Source organism: Gigantopelta aegis, chromosome 12 (assembly GCF_016097555.1).
Source record: "Gigantopelta aegis isolate Gae_Host chromosome 12, Gae_host_genome, whole genome shotgun sequence".
Lineage (NCBI taxonomy): Eukaryota > Metazoa > Mollusca > Gastropoda > Neomphalida > Peltospiridae > Gigantopelta > Gigantopelta aegis.
This window is the reverse complement of record NC_054710.1, coordinates 18,899,419-18,914,401: the sequence shown is the minus strand read 5'-3', so window position 1 is coordinate 18,914,401 and position 14,983 is coordinate 18,899,419. Positions and strand designations below refer to the sequence as shown.

General features: G+C 37.8%; 1 protein-coding gene across 4 annotated transcripts in view; it reads right to left on the bottom strand.

Moving 5' to 3' along the window:
- The window catches only part of LOC121386787, a 103,978-nt gene that overhangs the window by 6,180 nt on the left and 82,815 nt on the right, over positions 1 to 14,983 (bottom strand). For 3 of the 4 annotated variants that reach the window (XM_041517801.1, XM_041517804.1, XM_041517802.1), the window contains 6 exons: positions 11,077 to 11,285; positions 10,451 to 10,605; positions 9,111 to 9,194; positions 8,645 to 8,774; positions 4,550 to 4,645; positions 2,015 to 2,082 (listed from right to left, as the gene is read on the bottom strand). In XM_041517801.1, coding sequence (XP_041373735.1) covers positions 2,015 to 2,082; positions 4,550 to 4,645; positions 8,645 to 8,774; positions 9,111 to 9,194; positions 10,451 to 10,605; positions 11,077 to 11,285 — 742 coding nt within the window. The other variant, XM_041517805.1, reaches the window with a different exon arrangement.

Sequence of the window (14,983 nt, the reverse complement as noted above, 5' to 3'; positions counted from 1 at the left end):
ATACCTTATTTTTGTTTAGAACATACTTTTTGTGACAATAATTATGGAGAAATACACGACAGGTGTCTTTTGCATTACATCACTAATTATGTATATATACATACCTTATTTTTGTTTACAACATACTTTTTGTGACAATAAAATTGATAAAGAAGACAAGATGAAAATGAGTTGATTTTTAAACGCAATTTTAAACAACATTAACTGCTTTAAAATACTGCACAATTCTGAAAAAATGTTTGAAAATAATACTTGCCCTTTAGTAAATGCATATTATTTTATGTATTTATATAAACTTTAAGTGAAAAGATGTTAGCAAGTTATAAATTTATAGACCTACCCGATCAACATGGTTTTTGTACAAAATTAAACCAGGCGAATTCCTCGAAATAATTCAATATGAGGTTGAAACACTGCTCACAAATGTAAAGTCCAATCATATCCATATGTCTTGCAACAGAAATTAAACAGCAAACGAAAATATTTCTTTTAGTGTATCCTGTATTACAATAAATCATGTTCAAAAGACAGACTACAATGTTGATAAATTTGCCATTTGGTTCGCTCCTAAGTCAGTGACGTCATGTGAAGAGAACGAACAAAATATTATGTCATAATTTTACTTATTACAAGCGTTTTCATCTAATATCGTAAGTAAGGAGAATGGATAATTGATTATTGTATATTTGTGGGATTTCTTTAATAAAAACACAATAAAATGTCTTACAGATATTTTTAATAGGTGTAGTATTACAATAGGGATAATATCACTGTGTTTCGTTGTTCACTATAAGGATTTATCACCAAAAAAAAGAGGATTTAGGGACTCTACTTCGTCTCGTTCCTAAATCCAAATTTTGTGATAAATCCTTATAGTGAACAACCAAAAACAGTGATATGATCCCCTAATTAAAGTAAACTAAATATCAAAATAGATCATGTAGGCCTATGTACACATGTTTTTCTAAATACTCTACAATCTTAACTACTGCCTGTATACACTTTTGACTTGAATGATGAAATAGAACGTGCATGAATTATGTGATGACTTTATCATTCATTATATTCATTTCATTCATATTCTGTTAAAAAAAATGGCTGCCATTTTGAAGTCAACATGGCAAACTTACCGACATGATACATAAGGCGTGGCCAAACTTGTTTACAATAGTGGAGAAGAGTGAGCCAATACCCAAAGTTAAAATGATGGCATAAAAATGGCATTTTTACACCAAATTAATTTATTAGTTCTTTTAATATTTTAGTTAGATACTTTTACAGAACATTTTGGTACCAAAAGAAATTGTTTTCCATTTGTTTTACGTCAAAATGTATTGTAACTTTAGTCACCGATTCATACATTAGAACTGAAATTTGACTAAAATGCACTTGAGGGTGGGGTCACAATTTGACTCAAATGCACTTGAGGGTGGGGTCACAATTTGACTCAAATGCACATGAGGGTGGGGTCACAATTTGACTCAAATGCACTTGAGGGTGGGGTCACAATTTGACCTGTAAGCATTCAAAGGCAAGAGCTTCGACATGTTCCTGGATCAGAAAATATACGATACAAAAGTATATCTTTGTGGACATTCCCGCACCCCCATTTTTATTGACTCTAAATAGTTAATAATGAAATAAAATAAATAATATAAATTAAATAAAAATAATTAAAGAAATATAAAATAAATAATATAATGTAATAATTTTAATGAAACACAACATGATTTCTTGGTTTGAAAGAAAACACGTGACTGTTTTCAACCTACTACCTCTCTTACTTGGTTTCATTTGTGTTAAACTGATGCTAAAAATGTAAATGCCGTAAAACATCCTGAGGAAAGGCCTGTATGTCGATCAAAATCCAAAATATAAAAGGGAACCAAAATAACGTTCATATGTAGGTTAAGAAGAAGTGTATTTTAGCTTTATGCATAAGCTTAGTTATGAAAATAAAATATGTTTTGGACATAATATCCTCAGCTGGATTTGCTAAATGTAATAAACTTACTGTCTTCCTGCAAATATCACAATGTGTTTCCTCCCATCAACATTGATCACTTTCGAGTAGCAGTTGGGCTGAAATTAAAACAAATGAAATATTAACAATCCCTCAAACATGGCTTTAAAGGAATGCTAAAGCAGGGCTTTTGGACTGGTATGCATATTCAACAATATATAATGCACATTATTACTTAATATCAACAAGTATAATCGTATAGTTAATTAATAAAATGGTTAAATGTGACAGCTATTATATATTACAGGTGCAGCCATTTTGTACCATCCTAGTGAATACGCCCTCTGGCGAGCTGGTGGTTATGTAATACTTAACGTGTCACATCAGGAATTAGTCAGTGAAGAAACAAAACGTACCTGATTTTTGCGGATGCATCGCAATGTTCTGTAATAATATCCATCCCAGTAAGCCAGCAATAAATATATATTATTTTTCAATACAAAATAAACCATCACCGTCAAAGTATTGAAATAACTGTATTATGTTTCATCCATACATTAACCCACGTACTGACATAATAATCGGAGTGTTTTCTTAGTTAACTGGTCCTTTCTTTCCGTGGCCTGCACATGTGATTCCTGATTGGCAGGTGTATATTGCATGGTATCCAGTCACGGTAAGTGATTACCACTCAGACACAGGCTAGACACACACGTACAAAAGTACTTGCCAGTTTTTGTTAAGATCACAGGGTATTGTCACGTAACTGTGGAAAAACTTGCCACCCCTACAATGTTAATGGACATTATCAGCCATTCCACGCATGTGCATTTTAATGTGTTATTATATACATGTACACAAATGCATCTGTACCGCATTCTTCTCTATACTGTAATCCTACAGTTTATGAAAATAAAATTCATTGTCACTGTCATTGCCATCCTGCTTTATTACTGTAAATAATTCTGTAAAACCCTTGATTAAGTAGACTTTCCCATCTAAAATAACAAAACTGACCAATTACCTAGTCCCAAAGAAAAGAAAATTATCACTCGGGTATCGTGAATGGTTGTTTTTGCTCCAACATACTCTATCAATAGGCCTAATAATATGTATTTTTGTTTTTAGATTTTGTTCTGTTGATGCAAATTAAAATATATTTAGTTACATAGTTTATTATACTATCAAGTCATTTATGTTGTTTTACAAGACTGGTTGATTAAAGCGAAGTGCCTTGTCGTAAATTACTGCTTTTGTTTACACTGTGCATACAGCAGTTGGTCGGAACTGATGTCACTTCGCCCCAAGCTATAGTACCGGATGCCACAAAAAAGAAAGAAAAAAAGGCTGCCCCCAGTTAGCAGGAATAATCACAGATTTTTTATTAACTCTAACATTATGCATTTTTCATTTCTTAAAAGTGTCAGAATGTGTTGGCGGTCCAGGTACACATCTTTTCAACACACAAGACTCATGTTTAGTCTCCCTTTAATAAGATGAGTGGGTGTAGCTATTGAAAGACATCATCGCTGCATCACAGTAACTTGCAGTTGGTGCGAACAGACCTGTCCGCACATTTACACCTGTCCGAGTTTGCCTGAAGCGGACAATGGATGCGGATAAGGATTCCCACAATATTTGTGCGTTTCCATGACACATTTTATAACCAAAATCGATCTAATGTCAAAACCCCCCACGAGTTATACAAATTAAATTGTAAAATTAACGCATTTTGAGTATAAATACTGGGATGATTCAACGATAAAAACTTGCAATACCTTCCCCAAAATGCTAATATTTTTTGTGTGTAAATAAGTTGACCCCCTAAGTTATAAAATAATATTTTGATGAAAAAAACTCGACTTATAGGCGAAGATACACAGTAGGTTTATCAAACCATACAGTCCCTCTTTTTAATGTTGAAGGTGCTATGTCAAAGTTGCAATAATGGTGGTTACTGCCAAAAATATTTATTAATTTTTGCTTTGAAACATAAAGTTTATACCTTCAGCTAGATGCCTATAACAAATTACAACCACATAATTCCATTTACTAGTAGGAACACAATTATTTTAGGGGGGCATCTTGAGCGTGTTACAAGCATTAATTAGTGATGTCACTGTTTTATGCATACACATTCAACACACTAAGTTTAACAGAATTCTTTCCTGTCAGCTGACAAAGAAACAAAGATGGTGACCATGCTATATTCAGCCACACATTATTCGGGAAACCCGTCTTGTTGTCCAGTGCAAGATCTTTTTATTATTTTTTATTCTAGGGTTAAAAGTGTTTTTGTTTAATGACACCACTAGAGCATATTGATTTATTAATCATCAGCTATTGGATGACAAACATTTGGCCTGTGATATATCAGTTGTGGTGCACTGGCTAAAACAAGAAAGATCCACATGGGAAACCGGCGGAGATCAATCTCAAACGGATGGTGCATCTAGAGTTAATTATGGAATGATTATGTGTGGGATCGTTTAATTTGTAGTTATTTATTATAAATAAATGTCAAAATAACGAAATATTGAAGTTTCAATTTTGACAGAACTTTTAATATTTGGATAATACACTTACCTCACACGAGTGATTGATGAACCGCGCAGCACTGCCATGCATTGTCGCATCCACAACATCATAGTCATCGATACGGAACATGTAGCAGCCAATACCCTGAAAACAAAATGAGGTTAAGCGTCAAATTTAATTTTATAATCGTCAACATTTTAAAAAACAATAACAGACTTTGCAATCAAGAAAATGCAGTTTAATTTTTTTTTTAATGTTATATCTAATGACTGGTACTTTTTTTGTCTTCATCTTTTTAAAACAAAATTTATAATTTGTTCTAAACTTACAACAAATAAAAACATAACAATATGTGAACAACATTTTCTACTCAATGTGGAACTGATAATTATTTTATTTATTTTATTTGTCAAGCTAACTAAAAAAGAAAAATATCCCATAGTTTACGTAGCTGTTTTTGAAATCAAATGACTTAACTTTGTATCACCCTACGAAGTTAGTTTGTGTTGTTTAATGACACCACTAGAACACATTGATTAATTAATCATCAGCTAATGCATGTCAAACATTTGGTAATTTTGACATGTATTCATCGGAGAAAACCCGCAACATTTTTCCATTAGTTGCAAGTTATCTTTTATATGCACTTTTCACTGATAGGAAAGCACACACCACAGCCTTTGAATAGTTGTGGTGCACTGGATGGAATGAGAAAAAAGCAATCAGTTGAATGGATCCACCGAGACTGTTTGATCCTGCAATGCAAGCACCTCAGGACAACACTCGACCGACTAAGCAAAATCCCGTCCCCATATCACCCTACACTAACAATAAACTGAGCAAAATCCTGCCCCCATATCGCCCTACACTAACAATGAACTGAGCAAAATCCCGCCCCCATATCACCCTACAATAACAATAAACTGAGCCAAATCCTGCCCCCATATCGCCCTACACTAACAATAAACTGAGCAAAATCCTGCCCCCGTATCGCCCTACAGTAACAATAAACTAAGCAAAATCCTGCCCCCATATCGCCCTACAGTAACAATAAACTGAGCCAAATCCCGCCCCCATATCACCCTACACTAACAATAAACTGAGCTAAATCCCGCCCCCATATCACCCTACAGTAACAATGTACTGAGCTAAATCCTGCCCCCATATCACCCTACAGTAACAATAAACTAAGCTAAATCCTGCCCCCATATCACCCTACACTAACAACTGAGCTAAATCCCACCCCCGTATTACCCTACAGTAACAATAAACTGAGCCAAATCCTGCCCCCGTATCACCCTACACTAACAATAAACTGAGCTAAATCCCGCCCCCATATCACCCTACAGTAACAATGTACTGAGCTAAATCCTGCCCCCATATCACCCTACAGTAACAATAAACTGAGCTAAATCCTGCCCCCATATCACCCTACACTAACAACTGAGCTAAATCCCGCCCCCGTATCACCCTACAGTAACAATAAACTGAGCCAAATCCCGCCCCGTATCACCCTACACTAACAATAAACTGAGCAAAATCCTGCCCCCGTATCGCCCTACAGTAACAATAAACTGAGCTAAATCCCGCCCCCGTATCGCCCTACAGTAACAATAAACTGAGCTAAATCCCGCCTCTGTATCAGGCTACAGTAACAATGTACTGAGCTAAATCCTGCCCCCATATCACCCTACACTAACAACTGAGCTAAATCCTGCCCCCATATCACCCTACACTAACAACTGAGCTAAATCCCGCCCTCATATCACCCTACACTAACAACTGAGCTAAATCCTGCCCCCGTATCGCCCTACAGTAACAATGTACTGAGCTAAATCCCGCCTCCGTATCACGCTACAGTAACAATGTACTGAGCTAAATCCCGCCTCCGTATCACGCTACAGTAACAATGTACTGAGCTAAATCCCGCCTCCGTATCACCCTACAGTAACAATGTACTGAGCTAAATCCCGCCTCCGTATCAGGCTACAGTAACAATGTACTGAGCTAAATCCCGCCTCCGTATCACCCTACAGTAACAATGTACTGAGCTAAATCCCGCCTCCGTATCACGCTACAGTAACAATGTACTGAGCTAAATCCCGCCTCCGTATCACCCTACAGTAACAATGTACTGAGCTAAATCCCGCCTCCGTATCAGGCTACAGTAACAATGTACTGAGCTAAATCCCGCCTCCGTATCACCCTACAGTAACAATGTACTGAGCTAAATCCCGCCTCCGTATCAGGCTACAGTAACAATGTACTGAGCTAAATCCCGCCTCCGTATCACGCTACAGTAACAATGTACTGAGCTAAATCCCGCCTCCGTATCACGCTACAGTAACAATGTACTGAGCTAAATCCCGCCTCCGTATCACCCTACAGTAACAATGTACTGAGCTAAATCCCGCCTCCGTATCACCCTACAGTAACAATGTACTGAGCTAAATCCCGCCTCCGTATCACGCTACAGTAACAATGTACTGAGCTAAATCCCGCCTCCGTATCACGCTACAGTAACAATGTACTGAGCTAAATCCCGCCTCCGTATCACGCTACAGTAACAATGTACTGAGCTAAATCCCGCCTCCGTATCACCCTACAGTAACAATGTACTGAGCTAAATCCCGCCTCCGTATCAGGCTACAGTAACAATGTACTGAGCTAAATCCCGCCTCCGTATCACCCTAGACTACAGTAACAATGTACTGAGCTAAATCCCGCCTCCGTATCACGCTACAGTAACAATGTACTGAGCTAAATCCCGCCTCCGTATCACCCTACAGTAACAATGTACTGAGCTAAATCCCGCCTCCGTATCAGGCTACAGTAACAATGTACTGAGCTAAATCCCGCCTCCGTATCACCCTACAGTAACAATGTACTGAGCTAAATCCCGCCTCCGTATCACGCTACAGTAACAATGTACTGAGCTAAATCCCGCCTCCGTATCACGCTACAGTAACAATGTACTGAGCTAAATCCCGCCTCCGTATCACGCTACAGTAACAATGTACTGAGCTAAATCCCGCCTCCGTATCACCCTACAGTAACAATGTACTGAGCTAAATCCCGCCTCCGTATCACCTACAGTAACAATGTACTGAGCTAAATCCCGCCTCCGTATCCAGCTACAGTAACAATGTACTGAGCTAAATCCCGCCCCCGTATCACCCTACAGTAACAATGTACTGAGCTAAATCCCGCCTCCGTATCACGCTACAGTAACAATGTACTGAGCTAAATCCCGCCTCCGTATCACCTTACAGTAACAATGTACTGAGCTAAATCCCGCCCCCATATCGCCCTACAGTAACAATAAACTGAGCTAAATCCTGCCCCCGTATCACCCTACACTAACAATACACTGAGCTAAATCCTGCCCCCATATCACCCTACACTAACAATAAACTGAGCTAAATCCCGCCCCCATATCACCCTACACTAACAACTGAGCTAAATCCCGCCCCCGTATCACCATACAGTAACAATAAACTGACCCATGACACTTTCAGAATGTTAGAAACATTAAAACTAAATTTTGCTATTGGAAACTTTATTTTTAACATTATTAATGCATCTAACTGAATGAAGAAAATATTATAATGTAAAACAAACTGTATCATTTACAAAAAATGCATATGAAGTGAAACTATAGTAAAATATATTATATTTATCATGGGCGGATCCAGGAAATATTTTTAGGGGGGGACCAAAAAAGAAGGGCACATTGACTCGTCAAAAGGGCACCTTACTACAAGTTTTGATATTTACAATTAATATGAATTCCTACAGTTCTACGTCATAATATACTAGCAATAATGAAGTAAATTGGCGTCACTCGCGTTAGAACCTCAATGGGGCCCCATTGAGACTCAATAACACAGACACATATCTGCAAGCTTGCGCATGTACACGAAAATCTTGATTTCATTTATCTACAATATAATTATTGTTTATTAAAAAAAAAAAAATTCTACAAACAAAAAGGGCACTTGGACATTTTGAGGGCACTTGAACAATTTTTTGGGGGGGGACGCGTCCCCCTGGTCCCCCCCTCGGATCCGCCCATGTTTATTGTGGATGAAGCAAACACGATGGTGTGCAAATTGTCCATGGTCAGTATTAGCATCAACTTACCTTGCTTTCATAGTATTTCTCTCGCTTGTCAGTCAGACTGGCTCTTATTACCTCCCCTGCATACTCGATAACCATCTCACCAGCATCGATATTACGCTTACAAAACAAGCCACGCCCGTGAATGTTTGACCTGAAATACCAACATCGATATTACGCTTACAAAACAAGCCACGCCAGTGAATGTTTGACCTGAAATACCAACATCGATATTACGCTTACAAAACAAGCCACGCCCGTGAATGTTTGACCTGAAATACCAACATCGATATTACGCTTACAAAACAAGCCACGCCCGTGAATGTTTGACCTGAAATACCAACAACTTGTAGAAACATGCAACATCTTACACAGGGCGTAATATTGCTATGGTGAAGAATATTCACTTGTTAAATGTTCATGTTTAAGACTGATGGCTTAAGCACTAAACCCAGCCCGCACACTGACACCATAGCATAACGACACGTACCTATAAGCCCCCACAGCTTCTTTGGCGTGTTCCTGTAGCTTTCTGAATCTCATTGCCATCGGAAGCTCAAGGCTTGTGGTTCGTCTGAAAGGGAACAGTAAACCAAACTGAAAATAATTACACTGGAAAACTAAATTCCCATATTGGTTTGTATATTATGACATTAAAACCTACAAAATCATCCTGGAATATATAACAACCATGAATATTAAATATTAAAACTGAATCTTAAAATTAAAAATTTTGAAATTAAAAGTAGCAAAGTAAGTCAATGTTATAAAAATATATCGCAAACCAAATGAAATGGAAACTTTTAGCTGTGATTAGATTTAGTTTTTAAAAAAGGCATCAACACGTATATCTAGATTTAGATTCAGAATCACAGGTCCATATAGCCTGTTTATTATTTCACAAAATTGAGCTGAAATAAATCCTCATCATATACACTGAAAGTTGACCAACTGGTTGCATATGCGACTGGATTTTTCACGAGTGCAACCAAAAATTAGTACCAAGTCGCACGTGTGCGACCAAACAAAATAACTAGTTTTTCTGGTTGGAAAGTGGCCACTGCATTGACGCATACTATCAGATGTACCTTAAATAGGATAGCAACTCAGTTTGAACAAAATTGTACTGGTATCACCCTACATATATAGTCTTTCAGTATATTGTCAAACAAAACAAATAACACTCTCATCATTCTGCATTCTATAGAAGGAAGCCACAAGTTTCAATAAAAATTTGTAACAGAATGTTGGAAAATATGAAACCGAAAATCATCCCTTCTACACAGCCTGTGTTATCTGGCCCATATTTCCAAAGCTATCTTAAAGCTACGATATCATAAAACCACTGTAGACTATGGCACATGTTGTAGTGACATTATAGCCTAAAATCTGAAGCCTGGTTTCAAAAACGTTTTGGCAGGACAGTACATACCACAGCCTTTGTTATACTGATTTTAAAAATATTTAAGACAGAACAGTACATACCAAAACCTTTGTTATCCTGGTTTAAAAAAAGTTTTGTCAGGACAGTACATATCACAGCCTTTGTTATACTGGTTTTAAAAACGTTTTGGCAGGACAGTACATATCACAGCCTTTGTTATACTGGTTTTAAAAACGTTTTGGCAGGACAGTACATATCACAACCTTAATCCTGGTTTTAAAAATATTTAAGATGGTACATATCACAACCTTTGTTATCCTGGTTTTAAAAAGGTTCAGCAAGACAGTACATACAACAGCATTTATCCTGGTTTTAATTTTTTTTGAGACAGGACAATACATACCACAGCCTTTGTTATAGGTTTTTAAAAACATGTCTCTACTCACCGTGCTGACTTGTGTGTCATCTCAGTCTGATTCTGTTTGTTGTCTGACTTCGGCCGTTCCCGATACTGCGACATTAAGAAGCTGAACATGTCAAACTCTTTCCGTGTGGTGAATGGTTCAGCTCGTATACAACCACTTTTAGTCAGGGGCGGTTCCTGGGGAAAAAAAACCCACACCATTAAGCATGGAATAGGTTTTTCACTCGTTATTTTTGATAACACATAGTGTTAACACACATACGTGCGATAACATTTTAAAGTCATACGACTGGCTACTCCTAGGTGATGACCAGTTCACCAATGTCATACCATCCAATGAAAAAAAAAGCACGGTCGAATCGATCACTCTGTGATGTACAAATTAACCTGAAATTGATTTGTCTGTGACACACACGTTAACTACAAGCACTAGGGTCAAACATAGGTTTTAGTTGGAAAAGGTGTTTAAATTTATTTTAAAACTATTTTCTGAAGATATGTAAGAAATAGAATACTACACTCATGTCCGTTAGATACCATTTATCTTACAACTCATTGTTTAAACATGTATCCAACGTATAAACGGTATCTACCGGCCGCTCATGTAGTATTGTCTATATATCACACAGCAGCGAACCGACGACTGACCTCCTCCCTGGCCACCTTGGTGTGTCTGTGGTATTTGAAAGAGTAGCGGTGGCAGTGACTGGCACCGTACAGCTGTTCTAGCAGATAGATGACGGCGTGGTGGTCCACTCCAAACATTGACCGGCCCCGGATTCCGTTATATGACAGAGACTTCATTCGGGCCGCGGCGCGGGAATCCTGTGTTTTGTTCAAAACTTCCTTCCAGGCATCTAACAAGACAATTAATATATTCATCAAACATTGCAGATAAGAAATTAATTATTATTATTACATATACACATACATGTACTTGTACCATATATCGCTATGTATTAGCTGACTTTTTAAGCCTCTAAATACCATCATGAGAAAAAGGGTCAACCAATACACAGTCAACAAAAAAATGTCCCAAAAACCAACAACAAAATAATCATCGTGATACACACAATAAAAGTTATAAAAATAAACATCACAGACTTTATCTTTTCTCTGTGTTATAACCTAATGAAAACGTGTATTGAAAGTTTGTAGATTAATTAAACTTATGGTGAGGCTATATTATTTAGCTGGGTTTAAAACCACAACACAGATTGGCCCTTTAATACAGCGGTACTTCGCCTAACCGTAAATGGCTTGTTTAGCACATGTGTTGTCAGGGACTAATCTGATTAGCTTGTCATGCTTGGCGCAAACAATCAAACGCACTTCTTACTTTGAAAAATCGGTAAATTAATGTGTAAATACAATGTTTGACGAATCAATCACAGATGAACCCTTTGATCGATGGTGCAACAAATTCGAACTGCACCCATCAACAGTGATGGAATTGGTGAAAGAGGGGTTTACAACAATGCTTTCCGTCGAAACAATGACTCCGGAAATAACTGAAGAACATTTTAAAATGTTAAATTTGGGCCAACGACTGTTACTTAAAAGAGCAACGATCAGTTCACATACTGTTCCACAAGTGCAAACAGAACGCATTTCTACTACTTTACGGAACGGAACTGATCGGTAAAGAGAACAGCCGATAACCAGAACTTCTCAGGTACCGGAAAATGGCGGCGCCCATGCAATCCAATGTCGGCTAGATTTGGACGGACACTTGCCGATGAGTGATCTCATGCGACTGTGGAGCAACGGTAACATGGCGACAACATCTACGACCAATGAAACTATTTTCATGTGCGGGATAAATGTTTAAAATATGACACTGATTAAGAATTTCTTCTTAAAGGCTTGTTATCTGGTTTTGAACTTGTAGACAGTGATAAACAGTGCTTAGTGGTGGAAGTTGAAGTGAATAATCACTTATCGTCAGTGGTAACTTACAAAAAATCTGTTGAAAATCAAATCCATGATGAACTAATTGAAGGTAATTACATCAGAACTGGTAAAAAACCCAGAGTGGTTTCGGCACTTAGTGCTATTCCAAAATCAAACAGTAAAGAAATAAGACTTATTCATGATTTTAACAAACCAGATAACCTAGGAGTAAACAACTACACCACAAAAGACCCCCTTTTCCCCCCCAGTCCATTCAAGATGTACTACAGATGATAAAGCCAGGATGGTTCCTGGCCAAAGTGGATCTTAAATCAGCTTATCGTTCGGTGGGAATCCATCCTTCTAATTTTAACTTTACAGGACTTAAGTACACATTTGAGGTAGATGCGCATCCCACTTATATGTTTGACAGTCGTTTACCTTTTGGGGCTAGAAAAAGTCCTTCTATATTCTCACGACTAACACAAGCAGTATGTTGAATTATGGCCGCTTAGGCTACCAGTCAATTGGACCTAATTTTCAGGAATGCTTAGCCACATATAATTCATTGCTAGATTTTATCAATCTTACCAGATATTCGGTGGTTGCTGGCCTATATTCATACAGGTAACCATACAAAGTTGATATGGGATGAACGACCCACTATTCCAGTGTTTTGTGATGCTTCTTTATATGCAGGGGGAGCTTTCTCCTTAGGAGCCTGGATATTTACTCACTGGAAGTCTGATCAGTCTCATCTTGAGCGTGCACATATCAATATTAAAGAACTGGCCATGGTTGTTAGAAGCTGCCAAAAGCTGGTGCAAATGGTGGAGCGGTCACAGAATTGCAATTTTTACAGATAACACCGACAGCAGCAGTTATTAACAAAGGAACTTCACCTTGCTCAGAATCAATTGGTATCCTGCAAGAACTTAGTTATTTGTGTCTCAAATATAACTTCTCAATTACAGCAATTCATATACCAGGAAAAGACAATTGCATAGCGGATGCCATTTCTAGATTATTCACCCCAGGTTACTTTCAAAAACTATTATCATTGTTAGCAAATTGGTGTATGCCGCATTCATTACCCTGTGCATTCTGCTTACCATGTCATATGTCAAATGCTGCTATAAACTTTTTATCTCCACAGATACGCGAGTGGCAGACTTTGTACACAAACTCGACTCAGAAGTGGCTTCATGGTTATCACAGTGTTATGCAACATCCACTAAGACAACCTATGCTTCTCATAGACAAGCCTACTTGAATTTCTGTTTAAGTGCCGGGTGCACTCCAGTACCTGCTACCACGATGAATATTTGAATATTTGTTGTTTTGCTACTTTTCTGGGTCGTTCCAAATCGTTCAATTCGGTTAAACAATATCTTAACATAATACAAGTCATTCACTTGGAACTGAATCTCCCTAAACCTCTGCAAGCCAACTACATGGTGAAATCGGTGGTGAAAGGCGATACACAGTTACAAAAAGAACCCTTTTCACCCGAAATTCTTCTGAGAGTTCAATCCTGTCTACAGATTCATTCAGTGGTGGATGCACAGTTCTGGGCTGCCTTGTTAGCATGCTTCTTCGGCCTTACGTGAGTTGTTTTAATGTTTAAACATCACAGACTTTATCTTCTGTTATAACCTTGTCAAAACGTGTGTTGAAGGTTTGTAGATTAATTAAATTTAGTGTCTATTTTCACGAGCTGAAACTAGGGTCTGCAATTTAATTGTCATTTAAGATAGCACATGTCTGTACCATACATACACGTGTATACATGTGTGTTATTCATTTAAATACAACATGCTGCTCCCAGGTGATGGCCTGGCCACCACTGCCATACCATCCAATGAAAGAAAGTACAATGGAAATTGATCACACTGTGAAAGAAAGAAAGAAATGTTTTATTTAACGATGCACTCAACACATTGTATTTACAGCTATATGGCGTCAGACATATGGTTAAGGACCACACAGATATTGAGAGAGGAAACCTGCTGTCGCCACTTCATGGGCTACTCTTTTTGATTAGCAGCAAGGGATCTTTTATATGCACCATCCCACAGACAGGGTAGTACATACCATGGCCTTTGATATACCAGTCGTACTGGCTGCAATAAGAAATAGCCCAATGGTCCCACCGACGGGAATTGATCCCAGACCGACCGCGCATCGAGCGAGCGCTTTACCACTGTGCTACGTCCCGCCCCTAATCACACTGTGATGTTCAAGTTAATCAGAAACTGATTTCTCAGTAATCCATAACTTATTAAATAGATTTTAGTTGGAAAAGCCTTTAAAGTGATTTCTCAGTAACCCATAACTTATTAAATAGATTTTAGTTGGAAAAGCCTTTAAATTGATTTTAAACCCGATAATTGAAAATATGCAAGAAATAGAATACTACATTCGTGTTCATTAGATACCATTTATTCGTATAACTTGTCATTAAAAAAGTATCAAACTTGCTTTTGCTTGTTAGATACGTTTTTGAAAATGGCTATTGGATGTCACACACTTGGTAATTCTGACTTGTAGTCAGAGGAAACCTGCAACATTTTTCCATAAGCAGCAAAGGATCTTTTATATGCACTGGTTGGAACGAGAAAAAACCAATCAGTTGAATGGATCCACCAAGGTGGTTCGATCC